This window comes from Haliotis rubra, unplaced genomic scaffold (genome assembly GCF_003918875.1).
Source record: "Haliotis rubra isolate DU_JTF1 unplaced genomic scaffold, ASM391887v1 Scf442, whole genome shotgun sequence".
In the NCBI taxonomy this organism is placed as follows: Eukaryota; Metazoa; Mollusca; class Gastropoda; order Lepetellida; family Haliotidae; genus Haliotis; species Haliotis rubra.
Genome location: NW_025767127.1, coordinates 469,196 through 491,555, shown reverse-complemented (window position 1 = coordinate 491,555; position 22,360 = coordinate 469,196). Strand labels below are relative to the sequence as shown.

The following is a 22,360-nucleotide window of genomic DNA, read 5'->3' as shown; positions in this document are numbered from 1 at the left end:
TTTATCGATCGATTCTTGTGTGAGATGCTTTCTACAAGTTTCTGCTGACATCTGTGCATATCTGGGACTAAGGCTCTTACATGCGGTTGAGTTGTGCATGCAAGGTATCAGATGACACTGATATATGCATTAGTGAGTCTGCTCAGGTATTGACTGATGTAAGCTTAACCATCACATGGCATGGAGCACATCATGTCAGCACCAGCTGGGAACCGCCAGCTGGCACACGGCAGGGGAGACAACTCACTCATTCCATGCCATGCATGGATGTCTTGTTAAACAATTATGGTAAACATAAGGGAAATAATCAATGACTGTGCTGATCAATATCATAATCTACTCATGATGAGATGTCTTGATGTTTGATGGCTGTATGGACAAAGGGAGGTAATTTGAATGTCATATGATACACAGAGTTACTTCCCTTGGACACATGATAAAGTTGTCAAAAATGAACTTTCAAAGGGACCAGTCTTGTATTGTGAGTTGGAGTGAGTGAGGGTAACCCAAGAGAATCTAGTAAGTGCCTGAATTTGAACAGGTTTCGTATGCTGAATAAGATATATAGTCACAACACTAATAAAAGTCTATCAGAGCCTGAAAAAGAGGAACACTGGGTATTGTTCGACATTGGATTTTGATCTTAAAGATTAATAATATACGGTAAAGCTGTTTACCTGTTCTGCAAGTAGAGTGGCGAGCTTAGGGTCAGAAGAAGACAGAGCGTACAGCTTCTTGATCAGGGTGTGGCTGTAATGGAGGACAGAGATATGAGCAGACGTCAGTTCCATCAGGATGTGTGTGTGCATGTTTGTTGCTGAGTGCCACACTCAGATAATTCACTGAATGGAAGATTTACAGGGGACCGATGCTAACATGGAATTACAAGGACATCAGCATCAGAATACTTTCAAACATCATCCCTATCACATTCATTCACACAAAGAAAATCAATCTCGGGCTATTCTGCATTTATTCAGATTTACTGATGTTAAACCATTGTGCTGGTTTACTTGAAGAGAACATCATCATTCTTATCAACGTTTTAAATATCAGACTGACTGTGTCTCTGTTGCATCACCAAGATATCCAACTTAAAATACCTGCTCCCTAATATTTACATACATGCATTTTCAATTTTATACATCTTAGGAAGGAATAGAGAGAAAGGATCAGAAAGTTAAAGAGAGAAGAAAGGAAGGGACACAATTAATGTGATTGCTCAGGAACTTTTGGATTGATAAATAAAAGTTTGTACACATTTGAAAACATATTCATTCTGTTGAATTGTCAAATCTGGACTTCCAAGTAACATTAATGACAATGTGATTGGAGAGTCACTTTTGCAGTACTTTTCAAATTTAACATTAATGTCTCTCTTTGAATGTTATACAGTTTACATTCTAATAGGAAGTGATATACATTTTCACAAGTGTTACCACAGTAACGATACAGGTCATGGTTTAGCTGACTAGTCATATATTTCAACTTTGTGTGTATAATAATAAATTTTCTAATTCCAAATGAATAATATTGAGGGAATTAGAAAATTAGAAAATTAAAAATTAAAGAAAAAGGTTGTACAGGATTTATAGACAATCAGTTCAAGAAGTAATGTGGGCAGATATTCACTGGACTTCACCCAAATAACTGAATCCTTATTTCAGTGTGTTAATGCATGACAGAAACATACCTTGGGTTGATCTCCAGGGTGGGCTGTAGGAGACGGAACCTCTCCTCCTGGCTCTTGTCTGCCAGAGACGTCCGCAGGAAGTGACGAGCCGACCCCATCTCCAGAACTGTTACAATACATGGGTGGGTCTCCAGCCTCTTGGTCACCTACAACACACACACACTTACAGAATCTTGTCCCATCTACTAATTCAGCCCTAGAAATTTGATTTTATGTTTGAAATAGGGGAAACCTTATTTCATTGGTTCTCATTCTCATGCTTGTCGTAAGAGGCGACTAACGGGATCGGGTGGTCAGGCTTGCTGACTTGGTTGATACATGTCATAGTATTCCAGTTGCGTAGATCAATGCTCATGCTGTTGATCACTGGATTGTCTGGTCTAGACTTAAATATTTACAGGGGTGGGTGGTGGTGGTGCAGGGGTGCTGTCCTGAAAGCTAATTAAATGACCATTGAAACTGGTGAAAATGAACTCTGCACCCCCACCCTTTCTCAAAAAGCTGTATCCGCTAGTCCCATACCTTGATCTGCTGGACTTTGTTGGTCAGCACGGACTTAAGCCAGTCCATCAGCGTTGTGGCTTCATCCTGCTTCAGGCTGTTGTCATCTGGAACCAGAGTTACCATGGTTACTGTTTGATACAGCCTTCTCAAAACAGTGAGTGAGTGAGTTTGGTTTTATGCCGCTTTTAGCAATATTCCAGCAATATCACTGCAGGGGACACCAGAAATGGGCTTCACACATTGTACCCATGTGAGGAACTAAACCTGAGTCTCTGATCGTGAGGAGCGAACGCTTAACCACCAGGCTACCCCTCCTCACTCACCCGCTTCCGAAAGAACTAAAAGAACACCTGATTTCTTTTGTACTACTAATGTTATTCTGTCATGCCATGATAGATATGTACAGTAGTTTGAAAGAATCAAATGTTCTCTAACATCCAGAGTTGTATACATGAACATAACACTTGTGAACTTCACTGTGTGAAGAACTTAATTCTTTACAAAGATCATTGAAGAAATCAATTTTATTGGTACTGTTGTGACATGTCAAATCATGATTCCTCTGACCTTGATCATCCACCTTGTAAGCATCGTCCTTGTCAGCGGAGATCTCGTTCTCGATGGACTTGAGGTTCTTCCGGTCAAACTGTCCCAGGTTCATGAGGACCAGCTCATCGTAGGGCTCGTACAGGAACAGAACCTCCGTGTCCTGCTTCTTCATGGCTTCAAAGTAGGGGGAGGACTCCGCCAACTCGCGACTGTAGGACAAACAGAGATTATTTGGAAGTTTGTTTGTTGGTTATGCAGCAAACAACAACAAACTAGCGGTCGATATTGTGAGCAACGATTCATTGTATTATGGTGACAACCAAGTCTGACCACCCAAACCATTTGCTGCCTATTCACCTGTGCTTGTTTGTTGTTTAACATGACACTCAGCAATATTCCAGCTATATGGCGACGGTCTGTAAATAATCGAGTCTGGGCCAGACAATCCAGGGATCAATAGCAAGAGCATCAGTCGACACAGCTGGGATATGATGACATGTGTCAGCCAAGTCAGCGTGCGAGCCTGACCACCTGATCCTGTTAGTCGCCTCTTACGACAAGCATGGGTTGCTGAAGATCATTTCTAACCCAGATCTTCACAGATCTTGTGCTCGTAGTGAGAGGTGAGCTAAGAGATGGGGTGGTCAGGATTAGTTACTTGGTTTATTGTGTGTTAGCTAGAGTATTGTGTGTTAGCTAGAGTATTGTGTGTGTTAGCTAGAGAGTCATTGTGTATTGTGTTAGCTAGAGTATTGTGTGTTAGCTAGAGTATTGTGTGTTAGCTAGAGTATTGTGTGTTAGCTAGAGTATTGTGTGTTAGCTAGAGTATTGTGTGTTAGTTAGAGAATTGTGTGTTAGCTAGAGTATTGTGTGTTAGCTAGAGTATTGTGTGTTAGCTAGTAGTATTGTGTGCTAGAGCATTAGCTGTGTAGAGTATTGTGTGTTAGCTAGAGCATTGTGTGTTAGTTAGAGTATTGTGTGTTAGCTAGAGTTGTGTGTGTTAGCTTGTGTGTTAGCTAGAGTATTGTGAGAGTATTGTGTGTTAGCTAGAGTTGAGTATTAGCATTGTGTGTTAGCTAGAGTATTGTGTGTTAGCTAGAGTATTGTGTGTTAGCTAGAGTATTGTGTGTTAGCTAGTGCTAAAGAAGCAAAGTAACCATGATGGAAGAGATTGTTAAAGATTGTCTCTGCCATGATGCACGCACCTGGGAGCAGACAGGAAGTAGATGTCCCACAAGACTACCATAATGGTGGGAGTAGTCCTGTAGACTGACCTTCTCTCCCGGGGCACACTTGGACGACTCAAACCTCATCAGCTTTGAAATCTCCTCCTGCAAGGAAACATGGCAACACGTAAAATAGGGAATACACTGGTTGAATTTTGGAAGAATAAGAAAATAACCTTGAGGCATTATATGTGAATTAAAGGGTCCAAACCGTAACAAAACCAGAATTAAGCCTGAATACAGGACACTAAAAGAGTAGGTGAGTTCCTATCATACTGACAACAGACACCAACTACATTACACACATGACCACAGAGCACTAAACCTAAGGCCCCACAATAGCCATACTGTCTGACTACAGGCCTCGCTACAGCACAGCCCTGACAAAAGTCCCCCCTTTTGACTACAGCCCACAACAGCACACCCAAGTAATACAGAAAGCGCCCTGACTATAGCTCATTCCCACCTGCGTTTCCAGGTCGCACTACAGCCCCCCCTTGTTTCAAGGTCGCACTACAGCGCCCCCTCGTTTCCAGGTCCCATTACAGCGCCCCTGCTTTCCAGGTCCCACTACAGCCCCCCTCGCTTCCAGGTCCCACTACATAGCTCTAGCACCCTTGTTTCCAGGTCCCACTACAGCCCCCCTCTACAGTTTCCAGGTCGCACTACTCTCTGCTTCCAAGCACCCCTTGTTTCCAGGTCCCACTACAGCTCCCCTCGCTTCCAGGTCGCACTACTACAGCGCTTCCACCCTCAAGCTTTCCAGGTCCCACTACAGCTTCCTTTGTTTCCAGGTCCCACTACAGCCCCCTCGTTTCCAGGTTGTACTACAGCCCCCCTAAGTTTCCAGGTCCCACTACAGCCCCCCCTCATTTCCAGGTTGCACTACAGCCTCATTTCCAGGTTGCACTACAGCTACCCCCTTGTTTCCAGGTCGCACTACAGCCCCTCATTTCCAGATCCCACTACAGCCTCCCTCTTGTTTCCGGGTCGCACTACAGCCCTTCAAGCTTTCCAGGTTGCACTACAGCCCCCTGATTTCCAGGTCCCACTACAGCCCCTCTTGTTTCCAGGTCCCACTACAGCACCCCTCAAGCTTCCAGGTTGCACTACAGCCCCTTCCCAGGTCCCACTACAGCACCACCTGTTTCCAGGTCCCACTACAGCCCCTCGTTTCCAGGTCCCACTACAGCCCCTTGTTTCCCCCACTATAGCTACTCTTTTTCCAGGTCCCACTACAGCCTCCCTTGTTTCCAGGTCCCACTACAGCACCCCCTCGTTTCCAGGTCTCACTACAGCGCCCCCTTGTTTCCAGGTCCCACTACTAGCAGCACTCATTTCCAGGTCCCACTACAGCCCCCTCTGCTTTCCAGGTCCCACTATAACAGCCCACTCAGTGCCCCCCATTTCCAGGTCCCACTACAGCAGCCTCCTCATTTCCAGGACCCACTACAGCCCCCCTTGTTTCCAGGTTGCACTACAGCGCCCCCTTGTTTCCAGGTCGCACTACAGCGCCCCCTTGATTCCAGGTCCCACTACAGCGCCCCCTCGTTTCAAAGTCCCACTGCTGCTCACCCGCTGGTCCTGCTCCATGGTGGTGATGATGCCTTCACGGAAAAACATGCCGTAGTCCTCGTAGAACTTGAGGTATTTGTCCTCATCCTTGCGGGACTGTTCCAGCAGGAACTTGAGGACGCGAGCCGTCAACACCTGACGCAGCTTCCTGGAAACACACCACAACTGTGATTACTCTAGACCTTGTTAGGCACCCACTGAAGCTTTAACAGTGGATCAGCATTACTCTTCAGACCAGTCACGGCTGGTGATACTTAAAGAAGGACAAGAAGAAGGTACTTTGGACCTATTTGCTTTGTGGACCATTAAGATCCACAGTTTGTCAACCAGGTACTATTTCAGTACGGAGCTCCTAGGTCACTGACCTGATGAGGTTGCTGTCCTGTAGCAGCTCACGGCTCAGATTGAGGGGGATGTCCTCGCTGTCCACCACACCTGCAACGTAGCACATCTCCATCACACAACATCTCATACACACCTGCACAACACCTGCATTACATCTACACCTGTAACATAAGACACCTGCATCACACCATAACATTTCAGGGAAATAACCTGATTTTAACTTTGAACTCAGTAACTGCTTTAAGGCAAGGTTGTGAAATGTTTATATCTTGTTTCTTATAATTGAAGCCTGTTACCACTGTAGGTGAATGTTAAAATCATTACAATCATCAGTGATGAATTATCAAGCAAGCGAACAAGATTTACACTGTTTTCAGCAATATTCCAGAAATATCATGGTGGGGATATCAGAAATGGGACTCACACTATGTACCCATGAGGGAATCAAACCCGGGTCTTTGGCACGGCTAGTGTGCACTTTAACCAATAGGCTACTCCCATACAATGCAGTGTCTTACTTAATTCCTCATATCATCAAAATAGAATCTAGATGTTGATCTAGTGACTGGATCCTGTCTGTCCTACCTCTCATAAATCGGAGCCATTTGGGCAGGATGCTGTTTGCCTTCTGTAGGATCATCACCTTCCTGCTGTACAGTGTGACACTCACATCCGTCTCCCGACTCATGTCAAACATGGCTGCAAGGTGAAGGTCAGAAGGAAATCAAATATAGTACCACAGCAATACACAGCACTAAAATATAAAAACAACTTGTATTGAAGGATGTTTCAGATGCTACTTCCCTACTCACTAGGCTTGTATTCAGTACTGTATCTGATGCTACTTCCTTACTCACTAGGCTTGTATTCAGTATTGTACTTGATGCTACTCAATATTATATACTCACTAGGCTTGTATTCAATATTGTATCTGATGCTACTCTCCTACACACTAGGCTTGTATTCAATATTGTATTTGATGCTACTCTCCTACACACTAGGTTTGTATTCAATATTGTATTTGATGCTACTCTCCTACACACTAGGCTTGTATTCAATATTGTACTTGATGCTACTCTCCTACACACTAGCATTGTAAAAGATGCTACTTCCCTACTCACAAGAAGTGTATTCAAGGATGCTTCCCTAATGACTTGGCATGTGTTCTCGGATGTATCTGAAGCTACTTCCCTACTCACAAGACTCCAGAATGCTCCCAATAATAGTTTCCTACTCACTTGGCTTGTATTCTGGGATGTAAAACAATGCCCGGATGTTGAGTGGAGCATCCGTCTTGTACTGGAAGTGATACCGAGGCTTGTCATAGGCGTTGGCGATGAAGCGGAAGAACGACTCATGCATGTCCTCTGTGATTTCCTTGGGGTCCATCATCCAGAGGGCCTGTGTGAAGAGTAACCATGGTTACTTACATACTTGTTCAAACTATTAAAAAATGGACAATGTATTTAAAAAAATATATGCTGAGTTCAAACTGACACTATTGCAATGAAACATTTTCAAAGACAGCTCATGATCTCTAAGTAGACTTCCACAAACGTGATTGCTTCAATCAGTATTTCCTGTATATTACAATTTCTGACATCTTACCTGGATGATGTTCGCCCGTTTGCCATTGAGGAAGATGGGGACACCCACAAAGTTGCTGTACTTCTTGACAACATCTGCAGAAGAGACACAACACTATACATACAGCTTCAGGTTTGATGGTCCTAACTCAATAAACTGCAAGCATACATTTATAAATTAGAATGGAATACTAAGCTTTGCCCTTAACACTGACATCATGTTTATATATCTGCCCAATCAATGTTTGATTGATCAAGTCTCTGTCACCTCTGATTACACCACCGACAGTTAATATCTGGAACTTCTTATGTAGAATCATATTCAGGAAATAAGAATATTCAAAAGTCTGCAAGTTCCAACTGACAAGCTAAAGTGTCATGAGGTTCAATAACATTCAGCTAAATCCTTTAATGTTAAGCGTTGGTGTGGAGACTGAGTGAGTGAGTGGGCATGGTTTTATGCCAGTTTTAGCAATATTCCCGCAATGTCATGGCAGAGCAGATGGATGATTGATCTTGTTCGGGTTTCGGCCTCTGTCTTGCACTTTGGGCAAGTGACTTCGTTCATCACGCAGTGGATGGGTACCGAGTGAATATTAACCTACATACTGCCTCACAGGTAACTTGAGTTGTACTCTCCATGTTAGTTGTCTTACCATTGATGATCTCTTCCCTGGCATAGTCATAGCAGTCGCCCTTCAGGTGGATGACGATCTTGGTGCCGCGCTGCACGCCCTCCGCCTCCGATATCTCATAGGACCCAGACCTAACCCAGACAGTGTGGAAGATGAACTGATCAGCTGTATGACAATATGATGTGTTCATATATAGTGGCAAAAGTGTCTGTGGAAGTGATCATGTAGTTTTATACTTTGTACCTGCGTCTTCCCCTTGCCCTCAGGAAATTGGGTCGGGCCTATTGGCCATCCTCAACTTCCCTCCTCCACGGGCTTACTTTTTTAAACAAAACCTCAGAGTCGGTTTTGATCCTATAAACTAGGATTAGGCTCTTAAATAAAAATTACACTTCCAAGCACTACTTGATAAATTCTCCTGCATACTGCATGCATGATGGCTTTAATATTTCCCTGTGGGGGGAAGGCAAGTGCTTTGGTTATCATCGAAACGTATTTCAGTTATATCTTAGCACGTCTGTTTACTACAGGAGGAAGGTTGTAGATGCTTACCACTACATGTATGCTGACCTACCAAAGTTCACAACTATCGCCATTTTGGATCCAACAATCAGCATAAACAGCAAGGGGAAACAACTCTGTCCAACAGGTAGCACTGTCCAATACTGGTTGGGCCATGTCTCCAAACACAAACTGGACTTCATGATTCTTCATTAGTAACCAGGGCCTAGATTTTCGAAGCCCTCTTAGTGATAAGATAGTCGTAAGTTAATGTTAATGTATGGCACTTACGACACTCTTAGCTCTAAGAGAGCTTAAAAACTCTGGGCCCTAGTGAGTATGGTTGTCCAGTGTGAACTGTTTACAGTGTTATCCAATCAGCTCTCTCTTACCCGTCAGAAGACCACTTCAAGGCCTGCGAATCTGGCTTGTGTGACTGCGTGTACACGTCTACTCGGTCTGCCACCATGAATGAAGAATAGAACCCAACACCAAACTGACCAATCAGATTGGTTGATGCATCGGCCTTGTCCTTAAGCTGTTCGATGAAGGCCTAGAAACAAGAAGAAGAGAACATTCCCACTATGTACACTGTCAGTGATTGAGTGGTGATACTTAAGCTCCCACCAGCAAAACAGGTCACATCCACAAATAAGCAACAACTGTCAATCCATCATAGTCTAGTATGGGGTTAATCCTTCATTTTGTTCAGATAGTTATTTTCAATAATTATCAGCTTATGCTTTGTTCTGCCAGCTCCAGCAATCATCCTGGGCCTCCTTTCAAGCAACTGTCACTATAACCTTAGTGCAATGTTAAAGAGTCCTTAGTAAAGGTCGCCTCGAGAAAGGAGCCCCTGATAAATCTGACTGACAAACTAACATCAAGTAACTTCTTCATTCATGCATGAATCTTTGCAGATGGTTATTTTCAATAGCTTATTACACACAAATTAACAAGTCCAATATGTTTTATCAAATCCTTACAAGATTGTGAACAGAGGAGAAGAATTTGGTGCATAAGGACATTGGAGTGAGCATGGACCTACACAGCAGTCAGGAATGCCATGACACCATAGATGGGATTCATATATTTTACCATGAGAGGAGACAGACACCTGAACATTGCTCTGATGAAAACACATAATATGCTGTGAGCATACACTTTAACTAGTTGGCTAGAAACAATTGTTCTACTTCACCTTAGACCCAGATTTGGCAATGGTTCCCAGATTGTCAATCAGCTCCTCCTTCGTCAGACCGATGCCTGTGTCCTGCAAAATCAAAATATTTGTAACTTGCATTAACACCAATACTTGACATGCTCCACATCTCAGGCCAAACCCACAAGAACGGAGGACATTGAAGCCCAGGCCAAGGTTTTGTACGCTGTTTGACGTTGCATTCAGTCATATTCCAGCTGCATGACACCTACATGTGGAGTTTGTTCTGGACAATGCAGGGACTGATGTTATGACCAGCAATCCAGCAACTTGGATGATATAAGCACCATATCCATGTATAATTTGATCTTGACTTGCAATGAAATTCCAGCCATACCATGGGTGGTTGTATAGAATCTGGGCCAGATGAACCAGTGTCTGAGAGCATGAGCACCAGCCCAGTCACAGTGACACATCATCTGTCAGTCTACACAGACAGACCACCTGATTCTTGGTCTCTCATATCAAGAATCAGTGTGCAGGGGACTAGGAATGTGAACAAGTGTTATTGGGCAGCTGAGAATGGACCCTTGCACATAATAAAACACTAAAACAAAGCCCTGACAATATACAGACGCACCTGACTAGCAAGACTGTAATAGTGATTTGCATGTATGGGGAACTGACCATACTGAGAGAGTTTTTAGCAATATTCCAGCAATATCATAGCAGGGGACACCAGAAATGGGCTTCACACATTGTGCCCATGTGGGGAATCGAAGCCGGGTCTTCGGCGTGACGAGCGAATGCTTTAACCACTAGGCTACCCCACCAAACCACTGCCCCACTGATCACAGTAGCAACTAACACATTAACAACTAGCAGTAATGTTGCCCAAGCGAGATTACATTATATATTTGCTATGATATAAATGAAAACATTAACTGGATACTTTTCTGTATCTCTACCGGATTTGGTAAAGTTCATCAGGACATCTGATTGACAGTTAAGTCAGAATGTCTTAGAAAGCGAGCTGAATTTAAAGTCTGACTAGGCTACATCACCACCCCAAAATGTTCTCTTTTTCTTTCTTGTTATTTAACACCGCACTCAGCAATATTCCAGCTATGTGGCGGCAGTATGTAAATAATTGAGTCTGGACCAGACAATCCAGTGATCAACAGCATGAACACAGATCTACACAACTGGGATACAATGACATGTGTCAACCAAGTCAGCAAGCCTGACCACCCGATCCTGTTAGTCGCCTCTTACGACAAGCATGGGTTGCTGAAGACTAATTCTAACCCGGATCTTCACGGGTACCAAAATGTTCTCAGACAAGGAAGTTCGTACCTGGATTGTGAAAGTTTTCTTGGTGTCGTCAGTGGCAATGTGGATCTCCAGAGGGGTGCCTCCATCGCTGACCTCTGACCCACTCAGCTGCACGTAGCGCAGTTTCTCCAGGGCGTCGCTGGCATTTGAGATGAGCTCACGGATGAACACCTAGAGTTGGAAACAGAAGATGAAGCACCTTGAGTACTGTGACTCAAACCAAACCCACTTCTCCTAGTACAGTGACTTAGTATCAAACATCATGCATTTCCTACCCCACTTCTCCTAGTACAGTGACTTGGTATCAACATCACACCCATACCTCCTCCGAGTACAGTGACTTAAACATCATGCACTATACAACCTTCTCCTCGAAAGTACAGTCATGTGAGATCAGACATCATGCACTATATACCTGTTTCTCCTAGTACAGTGACTTAGTATCAAACATCATGCACTATATACCCACTTCTCCTAGTACAGTCACTTAAGATCAGACATCATGCACTATATACCTGCTTCTCCTAGTACAGTGACTTAGTATCAGACATCATGCACTATATACCTGCTTCTCCTAGTACAGTCACGTAAGTATCAGACATCATGCACTATATACCTGCTTCTCCAAGTACAGTCACGTAAGATCAGACATCATGCACTATATACCCGTGTTGGACCAACAACCTCCATCATTAAGATCAGACATCATGCACTATATACCTGCTTCTCCGAGTACAGTCACGTAAGATCAGACATCATGCACTATATACCTGCTTCTCCGAGTACAGTCACGTAAGATCAGACATCATGCACTATACACCTGCTTCTCCGAGTACAGTCTCGTAAGATCAGACATCATGCACTATATACCTGCTTCTCCGAGTACAGTCACGTAAGATCAGACATCATGCACTATACACCTGCTTCTCCAAGTACAGTCACGTTCTCCTCGAAGATCAGACATCATGCACTATACACCTGCTTCTCCGAGTACAGTCACGTAAGATCAGACATCATGCACTATATACCTGCTTCTCCGAGTACAGTCACGTAAGATCAGACATCATGCACTATACACCTGCTCTCCGAGTACAGTCACGTAAGATCAGACATCATGCACTATACACCTGCTTCTCTGAGTACAGTCACGTAAGATCAGACATCATGCACTATATACCTGCTTCTCCGAGTACAGTCACGTAAGATCAGACATCATGCACTATACACCTGCTTCTCCGAGTACAGTCACGTATATATACCTGCTTCTGAGTACAGAAGATCAATGTAAGATCACATCATGCACTATATACCTGCTTCTCCGACAGTTGCACTATATACACCTGCTTCTCCGAGTACAGTCACGTAAGATCAGACATCATGCACTATATACCTGCTTCTCCGAGTACAGTCACGTAAGATCAGACATCATGCACTATATACCTGCTTCTCCGAGTACAGTCACGTAAGATCAGACATCATGCACTATATACCTGCTTCTTCGAAAGTACAGTCAATGCAAACATCATGCACTATATATCAGACATCATGCACTATATACCTGCTTCTCCGAAGACAGTCAATGCAGATCAGAAGTACAGTAACGTAAGATCAGACATCATGCACTATACACCTGCTTCTATGAGTACAGGACCACTCACCTCCTTCTCCGAGTACAGAGACTTGGCCACAATGTCCAGCAGTTGACGAGTCTCGGCCTGGAACTCATGCTGGTCAGAAGGACCTGGAAGTACAAGGTCAACATACTGTTATCTCAGGAAAATCTTTCCCACAATAAACCTAACTGGCACAAAATGGATGTCAGAATCAGTCGTGGGCAGACATGAAGTAACTCCAGAAGCTGGGGGGCTCAGTGTTGCTTGTACCATTCCTTCAGTGACTTTGACAATCAGTTTCAAATGAGGACAAAAAGCCCATGTAACACAGGTTGCACACAAAATCTAACCTGTTGTATGAACAACAGTGTCAAATCAGCAACGTTTCAGCCAAATATGCACGAGAACAACTCCAGTGAACTTACTTGTGTGACAAGGACACACAGGACGTGTGACAAGGACACACAGGACATAAACTATCAAAGAAATTATACAGTATTGAAAGGGGTGCGGTGGGCGATCGATCTAAGGTGCCAGGCTAGTAATCCAGCAAGCTTGAGGTGCTGGGATCGAGCCCACTTGTGACAGGGTGTAAAAACCTTGGAGTCAAGTTTGTGTGCGACTCTTTCAGTGTTGTCACAACCCCTAGTGTACAGTACACAACCCTGTGCACTTAAAAGAACCCATGAATCCATTGGTAAGTTACCTGATGGTGGCCACATGAATACGTGCAAACACCTAGTTGCGGGTACAGCAACTTGTAGTAAACTTGGACAAAATACTGTGACTTTCACTATGTGTCCCAGTCCACTCAGCTGTGAATGGGTACATTGTAAGGATGGGAAAGCCAAATTTGGTGCGCCTAAATGGCTGCATGAGTTTGTATGATCCCAAGGGAGTTGAGATTGAAAAATACAATGTGCCGTTTGAGATTAACATCCAGTGATTGAGGGAAAAACAAAGTGCCTTTGAGCAGCTAAGCTGAGCTAAGCTAGATATTGGCACTACACAAATATCAGAATATGAGACATGGTATGGTATGGTATGGTATGGTATGGTATGGTATGAGATATGATATGATATGATATGATATGATATGATATGATATGATATGATATGATATATGATATGATATGATATGATATGATATATGATATAAAGACACAAATGCAACTTATATGGTTAATTAGGTACATGTTACAATTTCATTATAAAACATTAAATTTTGCGGATTGATTTGTTGATGGTGGATAAACCAAGGACTCTGACTAATTTGCAGCATTGAAAAATATAAAACATACTCCAAAGTTAAAACTAATTTTCTCCCCTGATTTGAACAAGAAACTAAACATCCCTGACTAAAGTTACAGTGTTGCAAACCCTTACAAGAGTTACCTCCCTTGCATCAACATTTCTCTATCACAACCGAACACGACAATGATCGCTATCAATCACCAACAGATGCTGTCTATCTACTGCCAGTAGTCCTTCACATTGTGTCCATCTACTTCATTATGACCATGATCTTCTATACAATCAGGGCTCTGTCAGGACGCTTGTGTACTTGGTGACAGAATTTACAACTATACAGAGTGGTGATTCCAGTGGTGAGGGAATGGTGGTCAACACCACCGCTGGGGACGGTTATCAATGTAGATCAATAACCTAATATAGATCGATGATCATTAACTAGATATTGATTAACTATTGAAAAGCATTGGAGAAGTAACCTTGAACAAAACTGGAAAAGTGAAAAAATATACATTTCACGTCACTGGTGAGCTGTGACGCATTTATGCAAGAATTATTAATGAAATCAATGTTCTGAGCGTAATTTAGAAGTGACCAATGAATAAAAATGTTACTGTGTGCATTGATGTTTAAGTAAGATATCATCAATGACAAATTTCATATTGATAATGGTTAATAATTCTTTCCATGGATGGTATTTCTGATAATTGATCTTTTTATCCAACCCTAGCTGCAGCCAACCAAATCACAGCTTTCTAACAGATGAATGTTACTGAGTCAGGAGCAGACAAACCAGTGGTTGACAGTATGAGCAGCTATCCACATTGTGTGGTGTGATGAGTGAGTGAGTGAGTTTGGTTTTACGCTGCTTTTAGCAATATTCCAACAATATCACTGCGAAATGGGCTTCACGCATTGTTCTCATGTGGGGAATCGAACCCGGGTCTTCAGAGCGACAAGCGAACGCTTTAACCACTAGGCTACCCCTAGTGTCATGGCATGGAGTCAGCCAAACACACTGAACCCATCCCCTGTAATCAGTTGTTTGGACAAGCTTGTGGTACTGGACAGTACACTGCCTTGGAATCACAACATATTTCACCCTGGTTCAAATCTCAGCAGGAGAGGCAGCTGTCATACAAATAGTATATCGCTGAATGATGTGTTAAACAAAAGCCACCAGGAGATGACACATCTCCCCAATTTGGTGCTTTTGAAAATGGAGTGTTGCTTGTTATGAAAATATGAAAAATATAAAATACCCCAAGTCCTGAAAAGGCAGCAGTTCACAACCTGACTGATCTGCATAACAAGATCCATGATATATTCAACAGTTTTAGAGTTCTGGTCCAGAAGTGTGCACTACCCACCTTTACAGGAATATGAACTTGACATGGAAACACAATAATCAAAACACAAAACATAACAGGCAAGAGTTTACCACAAGACTGACCTGTACAGCAAGTTTCAACAAGAAATAGATAAAGGTTTTGCAGTTCTACCCTAGAAACTAAATCTGGATGGAGGACGGACACATGGACAAACATATTGATCACTATAACCCTGAATCACAAGATTAAAATATCTCCCACTGACGATGCACCCAGTGAGAGTCAATGGTGTTGGAGGGGCGTTGGGGTAGCCTAGTGGTTAAAGCATTTGCTCATCACGCTGAAGCCATCGGGTTCGATTCCCCAAATGGGTACATTACGTTTCTGGTGTACCCCGCCGTGATATTGCTGGAATATTGCTAAAATCGGTTTTTAAACCATACTCACTCACTCAATGGTGTTCGTGAATACTTGTGATGCAGTTAATGACACCTTCAGATATCTGGGTTTTGTGGTGCAACAATGACGCATGCTATGGGACACATCACACTACCACCAAGGCACCAGTTTCACACATGTTACTCATACTGTTATCAGAATGAAAAGAAAGAAAAATAGAATAAATAAAAATTTTGGGTCACAGCATTTTAAGAGCAGACTAATATAAAATGGGAATAAAGAAAATACAACATGATGTGACTTTCTTCTTCTTATTATTGGTATGTGGCATGTTATTCTTCATTGTAGAAAATGGATGAAATGTTTCTGTTAAAGGTCACATGCAATGTAAAACACAACTTTGCAGATTCTGATACCTTTCGGTATGAACTTACAGTAACATATTATCAAAAATGCAAATTCAAGTTATAAAGTTGAAAATAAACGCAATGACACAGCAACTTTGATCACATGATGAAAAAGTCCCCATGTCAATATAATCAACGCCATGAGACACTCAGACATTATTTGCTCTTTGGATATTTTTCAGTTTGCTCTTGACAGATGTTATCTATCATCTAAACTGCTGGCAATGAAAGATCACACACTCACTGTTGATTTGGGTCAGTTTTACACTCCACTCATTGTTGTACAGCTGTAATCGGGGTAGCCATAAGTTGATCATAAACATACAGGTAACAAATATTGTTTAAAGGAAAGTGAATATAACAAAGAAATAATGAATGTGTTTTGCCTAGCCAGGTGGATAAAACTAAATTTCAGTTGAATACCTGTATTCCCACCTGTAAAAGTCACCAGTCATAAATACGGTTCTGCGACTTGAGGACGCAAACCCAGGCAAGTAGGTATATTTCAGCAATAGCTTTCACTAGATGTGAGGAATCAAACCCAGGTAAGTGTTTTAGTGAGTGAATGCTTGAACCACTCAGCGAGGACATATGAGGAATCAAACCCAGGCAAGTGTTTTAGTGAGTGAATGCTTTCACCACTCAGCTACACAACCATCCCCTACACAGAGGACATATGAGGAATCAAACCCAGGCAAGTGTTTTAGTGAGTGAATGCTTTCACCACTCAGCTCCCCTTCACCATATGAGGAATCAAACCCAGGCAAGTCAGTGAATGCTTTCACCACTCAGCTATCCCCAACACAGAGGACATATGAGGAATCAAACCCAGGCAAGTGTTTTAGTGAGTGAATGCTTTCACCACTCAGCTACACAACCATCCCCAACAAAGAGGACATATGAGGAATCAAACCCAGGCAAGTGTTTTAGTGAGTGAATGCTTTCACCACTCAGCTACACAACCATCCCCAACAAAGAGGACATATTCAGTATCTTTACCTACACAAAAATTCACATTTCCAATGTTGCCCTATTCAAATTAATTACTGTTCCTTCCCTTTTTTCTAATTAATACAATCCTGATACAGAGATGTTTCTAAAAAGCTTGTGGTAAATGTGCAGGAATTCCATCGGTGATGAGTCTCTCAGCTTCCATCACTCACCCCATGGCTGAATCGACGACTGTCACCGTCTTTGTTTTGACGAAGGTAACGGCAGCCAAGTAATAACAGGAAATATCAAACCAATTCCTCCTAATGGCATAATTCAAGAAATCCAGGAATCACAGGAGACTGATAGAATTCTTATTTCCATTTTCGTTGATTTTCGGAATTGTTTGCTCAGGGCAGAAATTCGGATGATCAGAGAGGGGAAAAATGACAAAAAGCCGCTGGAAACCTCGCTTAACATGTTTATAGTAGCAATATTGAACTACGGCTAACAAACTGATTTAATAGCTTCTTTCTCTTCCTCTTAAGTATCTGTTGTGAGTCTTTGAAGATCAAAAGCAATTTAAATATTTATCAGCCTCTCTCTCAAAAGCATCCCATAAAACACAAAACTGACTGAATATTTACATCTGCATTATGATGTCCCATTACTCCTGTGAACGAAATGACGGTAGAACCGATCAGGAAGATTCAAATCCTGATCTTTAACAGTGTCAAAATATCTTATATGCATGTCGATATTATACCCCTCCTCTCTTATCACATGTAATCTCGATACTATGCCCCTGTGACGTTCGTGCTAAAACGTAACATACAGTCGTGATCAAATAACGCCATAAATTACAAGCACTCGTGATGGGCTGAAGGATAAAACAATATCCGTGATGAGATATTTTGATTTTATGCATTATGTTCTTCTAGCTAAATTATAGTCGAAAGCCGTTGGTTTCGAGCTAGTATCATCTTTGCGAGTGCACGATTATGGATAGGGCATGGGTTAGGTGCACATCCATTGAGATTGCTTTCAATATCTCGTAGCCGGACGCAGCCAACATGGTTATAGCATCCTTGCCAGAATTACATTTCCGTGTGAGTATAGATACCCATCGGATTGCGATTATAACAGCCAGCGTTCCCGTAGGACGCCACAATCAAATGATTGCTAGAGGCAGAGGTGAATTAAGGGAAAAACGTACAATATTACTCAGGATTGAGACCCTTAATCAAATTCTGCGAGAAAACTTAATCATAATTTCTCATTATTGAAGAACCCTCTGATGGTTTGTAAGAGGGGGACACAAGCTATTGTGTGTGGACGAAAGTCTTCTTATCATCATCGGGCTGGGCAGGAGACAGGAAGAATTAGATACATTTCTCAAATCCATCAGCATGCTTCGAAATCCAATAAGTTATTGGTCACAGAATGGCGGCTCTTCTCCCATGCTATCCCTCCGGACCTGTGATGGACTGCACAATGAGCTCTACGTCTTCTCACAACGACAGGTCTGTGCTCACCTCAGGCGAGAAGAAATAACATCGGAAATAATCCAGTTTACTTGCTCAGTGACGGTTCGAGATAGTAAATTGCCATCATGCAAAATATAAATCGTCAAATGTTTCCCCGTCAAATGAGGCTCAATATTCAATTACATATGGAGATTTTATCGACATTCTTCTTTATCTCCATCTCAAGAGAGGCTCAGAGAACACTTCAGTAAAATAAATTAGCAATTTAGGGATCTGTGAATGAGTAATGAAATAAACATCTTATTAGACAGAAAGCTTAAACCTTTTCCAACAACAAATTCCACTAATTGTGAAAGTTGTCCTTTATTTGAGTTCAAGATCCCTACTTAGAAAATCAGCTAGGAGAATTAAATCACACATATTGCCCATGTGTACATTAATCCACAGAGGGATAATCTGGTAACGCATACAGTCGTTAAGATGGAAGACAAACTCTTTGCTATACCAATAGTTATCTCCTGCCACAAACAGTTGTGACATTGCTGCCACGTATAAATCAATATTCACTCACTCACTCCAGCAGTTTTCTACCATAAGCCATTAAGATGTATACAATATTAATGAACTATTTAGTAACTTTATATTTAGTATCTACTTCTACAAAGGCAAAAACAGATATATTCGTCTCAAACGTCTGGTAATTTATAAAGTAAAACTATACAGTATGATAGTGGACGTATACAATACTAGCAAGACCAAAATGAAATTGTTGAAAATTAGAAAATGTAATCTTAATTCTGAAAAGTTTAAAGTCATTTAAAATCAATCAATACTGACTAAAAATAGACGGGGAATAGTACTTTTCATAAAGACTTAAAGATTGAAATGATGTTTATTCAAGAATTCTTTTGTTATTTGAGAGAAGCAAATGGCATGTGTCAGTTGAAAACATCACATTCAACTGAAAAGAATAATTGATTTTCAACAATTTTGTCATTTATGTAATTCCTTCTCTAAATCATTTAGCTCTCTTCAGTTCATTTACAAATGCATTGAATTTTTTGCCCGATTTACTACTTAATAAACTGTGAAATGAATCTAAAACAAACCTTTACATTATCATTAAAATAACTGATATTAATGTTTTCTTAACAATCTTAACTACATTTTCCTTAAAAAACACTGTTATCACATTACTAGCAAAATAAATGACCTCCTTAATATACTGAGAGTAGTTGCATTTCTATCAATTTAAAAATACACATCAACGTCAAAATCGTATAACTTCATGTGGAAGAGCTCTTTTCATGAATGAAGGGATTTTTTTAATATTCACAATAAAAATATATCATAAAAAAATAACTTCAATTTGCCTCAAAATCAGGTTCACATGAAGGGGTATCCTGTAATGCAATGTTTGTAATGGCTGCCAATATTCCGATAAAACCATCGATAAAAAGAGAGCTTAAAATGACAATCAAAGCAAGGAGGAAATGTTTTGAGCAAATCCCGATCCGAATAAAACCACTTGCAAAATGTGATTATCTCCTCTGATCCAATTACTCGAGAAAATTATATTCCCAGTCCAAAAAAGATTCCATCACCAAGATTTGATTGCATAAACAATTACATTGTATGTCATTAGAGCCTTGTGCAAAAATTGGACATGTATTTTGCTTTTCGTGTCGGACATTTACGAAATGAAATTGGCTACGATTTGTGGTCGTAGAACAAGAGAAAGAGAAATCAGTAATTGGTGCAACGTTTTCACAGCCGTCGCTGTAATCAGGGTAATTGCAAATGGTGGCTATGGAAGTGGGAAATTTAATCCAATCTTGGATTCATAAGGATTGATTCCTGTCTCGCAAAGTGAGATGGTCTATTTATCTGCTAAATTAGTATCCCTCGCTTGTTCCCTATTGTGGAGTGTTTGGGGAACGATCAGAAGAATTAGCTCATTATTATTTGCTGCGATAAATTTGGGGGTGCGGGCCGACTGGAGTGTGCTGGAGAAAATCAACAACTGTGGTACCCATTTGTTGCCTTACTGTGGAATAACACAGAACCGCTGAGACTATTGACAGCTAGGTTCTACAGGAACATGGCCGTTGGTTTGTGCAGAGGTCTGGCATGTTAACATAAGAGTGAGTGAGTGAGTGAGTGAGTGAGTGAGGGAAGGAGGGAAGGAGGGAAGGAGGGACAGTGATTGACTTCAAGTAAATCTACTTTTTTTCCTGCCACTGAATGAAAGTACAAAGAGATGGGATAGCCGTCTGCTCATATCTCCATCCTCCATTGAGTGAGTGAATGAGCAAAAGTGATTGAGTAAATGTAATTTTTTTTACTGCAGCCAAATGACAGTAGAGAGAGATGGAATAGCCGTCTGCTCGTATCTCCAGCCTCCCCTGGGAGAGTGAATGAAAACTGATTGAGTAAATGTATTTTTTTCATTGAAGCCAAATGACAGTAGAGAGAAAGAAGGAATAGCCGTCTGCTCATATCTCCATCCTCCATTGAATGAGCAAGAGTGAGTGATAGGGTGAGTGAGCGACACTGATTGAATAAATATTCTTTTCACTACAGTCTGAGTGGTACAATGATATTAATATAGGGTGACTGAGTGAGTGATATTTCTTTACATTTCAACTGTGAAACATTGAGTAATAAAGTGGTAGAGTGAGTGTGCAGTGATGGACAGAGTGAGTTAGTGGTGCAGAAATGGTGCAGAAAGCTTGAAATGATGAATACCAGATGCAATTCTGAGATCATACACCATCAGTAGATCCTAACACAGAAAAGGAAGGTAACTCGCACAGCAAATGTGTAGCTTGTCATCCATATGTTTGGTTATCCAGCATATTTTCTTCAGGATATCAAATCTGTTAAAACAAAAGCTGTCCTATCATATTACATTGTTTGATCAAAACAAGAAAACCAGGGCCACCTCCAGTAACTGGGGGCGATGGTGTAGCCTAGTGGTTAAAGCATTTACTCATCACACCTAAGGCCTGGGTTTGATTGTCCATACAGGTACAATGTGTGAAGCCCATTTTGCTGTTCCCACTGAGACATTGCTGGAAAATTGCTAAAAGCGGCGTAAAACTAAACTCACTCACTCACTCACGTAACTGACTCATCTTGATGACCACTGTCTGAAATTTCGACCGCCTCCGTGGTGTAGTGGTTAGAGCGTCCGCCCAGAGAGCAGAAGGTCGCGGGTTCGATTCCCGACCGCGTCATCCCAAAAGACGTTAAAATATGGTACTTGTTGGTCCCTGCCTGGCTCTCAGCATTAATGGGTACAACAAGCCGACTGGTCGGCTCAGAGTCAGTATAATGTGTCTGAGTGGGGTATTCATGCTTCACTGCGGCATGGTATCTCAGTGGGCTAGCACTATAAAACCAGCTTCAGTCTGGGCTAGTACAAGCAGCCGCACATACACATACACACGCATGCACGTTACTTTATGAGTGAAATATTTTCAAGCACGACGTAAAACCCAATTTCACCTCACCTGTCCTGTCTGAAATTCAGCTGGGAACGTCTGGCAGTATAACAACTTCACTCTCCATGTTATAATATGCAAAGCATGTACACCTTAACTTCAGTAAGTAATATCATCATTGGAAACTCTGTAACTGTATCTGATAGCTTCAACATCCAAAGCACCATTTGAATGTAGACTGTGCTCAGCACTTCAATGGGTCATTTTGTCTGGCCTGATTATGAGATAGTGAGTGAGTGAGTTTGGTTTTACCCCACCGCCCTCCTTATTATCATGTCAGTTTCATAAGAAGGAACAATGTGCAGAGTTTGCTTGCTTACTAATT

General features: G+C 41.8%; 1 protein-coding gene across 1 annotated transcript in view; it reads right to left on the bottom strand.

Annotated features, from left to right (window-relative positions):
* The window catches only part of LOC124289488 (heat shock protein 75 kDa, mitochondrial-like), a 92,446-nt gene that overhangs the window by 44,462 nt on the left and 25,624 nt on the right, over window positions 1-22,360 (bottom strand). The window contains 16 exon segments of the mRNA XM_046726117.1: window positions 678-750; window positions 1,694-1,839; window positions 2,216-2,301; window positions 2,765-2,955; window positions 3,952-3,984; window positions 3,986-4,077; window positions 5,548-5,695; window positions 5,913-5,982; window positions 6,478-6,591; window positions 7,131-7,293; window positions 7,501-7,574; window positions 8,135-8,244; window positions 9,007-9,167; window positions 9,816-9,887; window positions 11,133-11,282; window positions 12,770-12,852. Of these exon segments, the coding sequence (XP_046582073.1) occupies window positions 678-750; window positions 1,694-1,839; window positions 2,216-2,301; window positions 2,765-2,955; window positions 3,952-3,984; window positions 3,986-4,077; window positions 5,548-5,695; window positions 5,913-5,982; window positions 6,478-6,591; window positions 7,131-7,293; window positions 7,501-7,574; window positions 8,135-8,244; window positions 9,007-9,167; window positions 9,816-9,887; window positions 11,133-11,282; window positions 12,770-12,852 (1,766 nt within the window).